The 3,095-nt window shown below is 36.0% G+C and overlaps 1 protein-coding gene across 1 annotated transcript; it reads left to right on the top strand.

Moving 5' to 3' along the window:
- The first annotated feature begins 315 nt into the window (after positions 1 to 315).
- On the top strand, positions 316 to 1,187 carry EV154DRAFT_454403 (uncharacterized protein). The gene is made up of 2 exons (XM_051597307.1): positions 316 to 1,113; positions 1,169 to 1,187. Exon 1 carries the CDS (start codon positions 527 to 529, stop codon positions 863 to 865), a length of 339 nt encoding a protein of 112 aa, XP_051450003.1. The 5' UTR covers positions 316 to 526; the 3' UTR covers positions 866 to 1,113; positions 1,169 to 1,187.
- Positions 1,188 to 3,095: the final 1,908 nt, after the last annotated feature.

Genomic DNA, 3,095 nt, shown 5'->3' with positions numbered 1-3,095 from the left:
TTTTTGCATTGGATTAGTTACATTTAATAACTAGAGGTATTGGTAAGCTTGTGTACGATTCCATCATGATAGATATTTCCAAAAATAATGCTTTTTTGTTCAATTATCGATCGGATCCAGAGTAAAACCTGTTACCCTTTTTTCATCCCCAAGCCCAAGTTGATAGAAATAGGCAACGCCATTAAGCACTTCAGAAGATACATACTAGTATTGTTCCAGAGTAGTTTTAATAATTGGATAGCCAGAACAGATGGGACTCGTGCCGTAGATTGGCTTGCCTTTCTTTTGTATGTTGTTTCAACATTAATCATCGTACACCTTCCAACCCAGAGCTCCAAAATGCAATCATTTCGCTGGTAAAAGGGTGTGGTCTTGCATTAAAATGGGAGGTTCAACAAACTCTGACCAGAATGGAAACGTAAGTAAAATGAAATAAGGATGCTTGCCATAATACTTTGTTACTCACCCCCTTTATTCAACCTTCTACAAATGATTTCAAGACTTGCATGAATTTCTTGTTGAACAGATGGGTCATAAGAACCTATCGCGTGCCGTATTTCGACCAGTTCAAGACTATTTAATCCATATTCCGCTCATTATCAGAAAACAAGGTCCTCTACGTGCTTACTCTATAAGAACCATGGAGCGTACTATAAGAAAATATTCCAAACTGATCAGATCTAATAGACAAAGTGAAAAAAACTCTAGTAATATCTTCGAAAAAATTGCACTTCCGGCTTGTGTTGGGAGGGTTATAGATGAGTGCGTCTTAAATTTAATCACAACAGGACCGTATGATGGTGAATCAAGCTTTGTTGATAGCCCAGACGATACTGAGGGAAGTCAATTGTGGGAGCCTTTTTGACCAGTCGAGTTATTGTGAATTTGTTGATGGAAGGTGTTCAATAAGAGGTGATCATGAAGTCTTTAGACAAATACTACCGACACCCGCTTTCTGATCTACTGTTCACACTAGACAATTATACGATTACAATGACTGCACGCATGTGGAAGGGATCAGCTGTATACGTGACTCAAATTTACAGATGGTATACAAAAAAAGTGTCGCGTGGAAACCAGTATGTCATGTTCTGCAGTCTATATCAGAAGTTAGTATCATGCGATAGTAGAACGTAAATAGCCAACTCACTCCTCTTTTAACAGTTTACGAAAGGTGACGAATCAATAATAGTTTGTTGGCTCCGTTGTTTTTTATTTTTCGCACAAGCCTTGAAATGGACAGAAGCAATTCTTAGCCATGATGGAGGTAATGAGCCAACATGGTGCTTCGACCCGTCACACGTCGAGCCCAGTGGTCAAGATTCTGACAAACAGGCATCTGCTGGTAGATGTAGTATGCTGTAGATTGTTGATAATTTTTTCGTCTTTTTATCTTGTCATCCGATCGCAGGAATGTAATAAACCTTTTATATGTATACATGTCTTCATGTAATGTCTCAACAAGGATGGTATTATTAGGGTGATTGAGTGATAAGAAAGTAAAAAAGCGAAGAAAAATGTTTTCGGTTTTTTAAAAAAAGAAAAAAAAAGAAAAAAAAAAAAGAACAGCTTCCATGCAAGATTAATAGAGAACTTTTGACGGTTTTGAAAAACCTCCAACTAAACAAACGTTCCCTTAACCTCCCTGTGCATTTTTATAAAAAAAGACAAACATAATGACACTCGGGCATATCAATATTCGTTGTTCAAGTATGAATATTTACATCTCACTTCCTATTGGCTATTGAAATTGAATATCCCTACATTGGCAGTGCTGATGCACCATCCGTTATTGTGAAAGTTTTCTCATTACATCACCTGAATGTACTCAATCTTTTTTTTATCCAACAGAATAATATGGTGTATAAGTTACTGGTGAAGGAGGAAGTATTAAATGCATTTTGTTATTGAAAATAACCCATAAGATTTTTTTATGTTTAAAAAAAAAAATTATTTCACCTGAGAATCAAAATAGCCTGTGTCGTGAGACTGAGTCGCACTGCCAAACCGATAGTAGATAACTCTCCTTATCTACTACTACTGTGGTACAAGCTGCCAAAGGGAGAGAAAAAAAGGGCGCGATGTAACATTATTTATAAGGATTCAGTGATGGTATTTTCCGGTAGCGACGGTGCCAAAAGCAGTGAGCTTTTTTAATATGTATATTTAAAAAAATGATTTTGTTGGTAGCATTTTAAAGATGGTAGAGCGTTCGATCCATCGATCAATCCAGCTCAGCTCAATTTTTATTTTTTTATTTTTATTTTTTATTTTTTATTTTTTTTCATGCATGGATGGATGAATGCATTAACAGGGACAATATAAAACAGAAGGGATGGATACTTTGGCTTGAATGATGAAAGAGAAAATTACGTCCGGGAAGGTCAACTTCAGCGTATCAACCGCATCCATTAAAACCATGGTGACGGTGATGTAAATTCAACTCCTAATGATAAAGCAAGAGATCATCAAAGTCTGGTATGATCCAAATGTGTACATATCGCACTACCTGATTTAGGAAGCGATGGCCTAACTACCCGTCAACCATGGCCAATGCCTATTAAAAAGCGATTGATCTCTTTTGTATGTAGCCAGATTTTTCAGCAATGTCTACTGAAGATACACTCATGTCACCTCTTGGATATTTCTTCGTTGTTATAGCTTGTAACCATAGGCTTGGAAAAGATGCAGTTTTTCCCTGCGTTAAATTTTCTTTATGGTAGGGATATAGCGCTAGTACGGATTTAGATGTAGAAAAGCGACAGTTGTTATTAATTTACAAATGTGATAGTGAGTACCAGACTTCAATTAATCAGCATAAGCTAACTATTGTTTATAAAAGAAAGAAGGAAACAAAAGTGTTCTGAGAGTGATTTTAAAGGAGATACAAATCCAGTAGTATACCATGAATGAGTAAATAATACAGTGCTTTTAAATGTGAAAAGCTAAATCGTTTTTTCAATGAGCTTCTACAAACGTTTGTGAAAAGATAGATACAAAACGTAACAGACAGTGACGAAAAGAGGGGATATTACTTGGTAATAATTATATGATGGTTTTTATTGTTTTTATGCATGATTCGATCCTGTGTAAAA

Source organism: Mucor mucedo (genome assembly GCF_025094135.1).
Source record: "Mucor mucedo strain NRRL 3635 chromosome Unknown EV154scaffold_318, whole genome shotgun sequence".
NCBI classification, from domain to species: domain Eukaryota; kingdom Fungi; phylum Mucoromycota; class Mucoromycetes; order Mucorales; family Mucoraceae; genus Mucor; species Mucor mucedo.
The sequence above is the reverse complement of the archived record's forward strand: the minus strand, read 5'-3'. Positions and strand labels throughout refer to the sequence as shown.

What these genes read in the sequence shown, in the direction of transcription:
- EV154DRAFT_454403 (XM_051597307.1), top strand. Translation starts at nt 527, where the DNA reads ATGGGTCATAAGAACCTATCGCGTGCCGTATTTCGACCAGTTCAAGAC.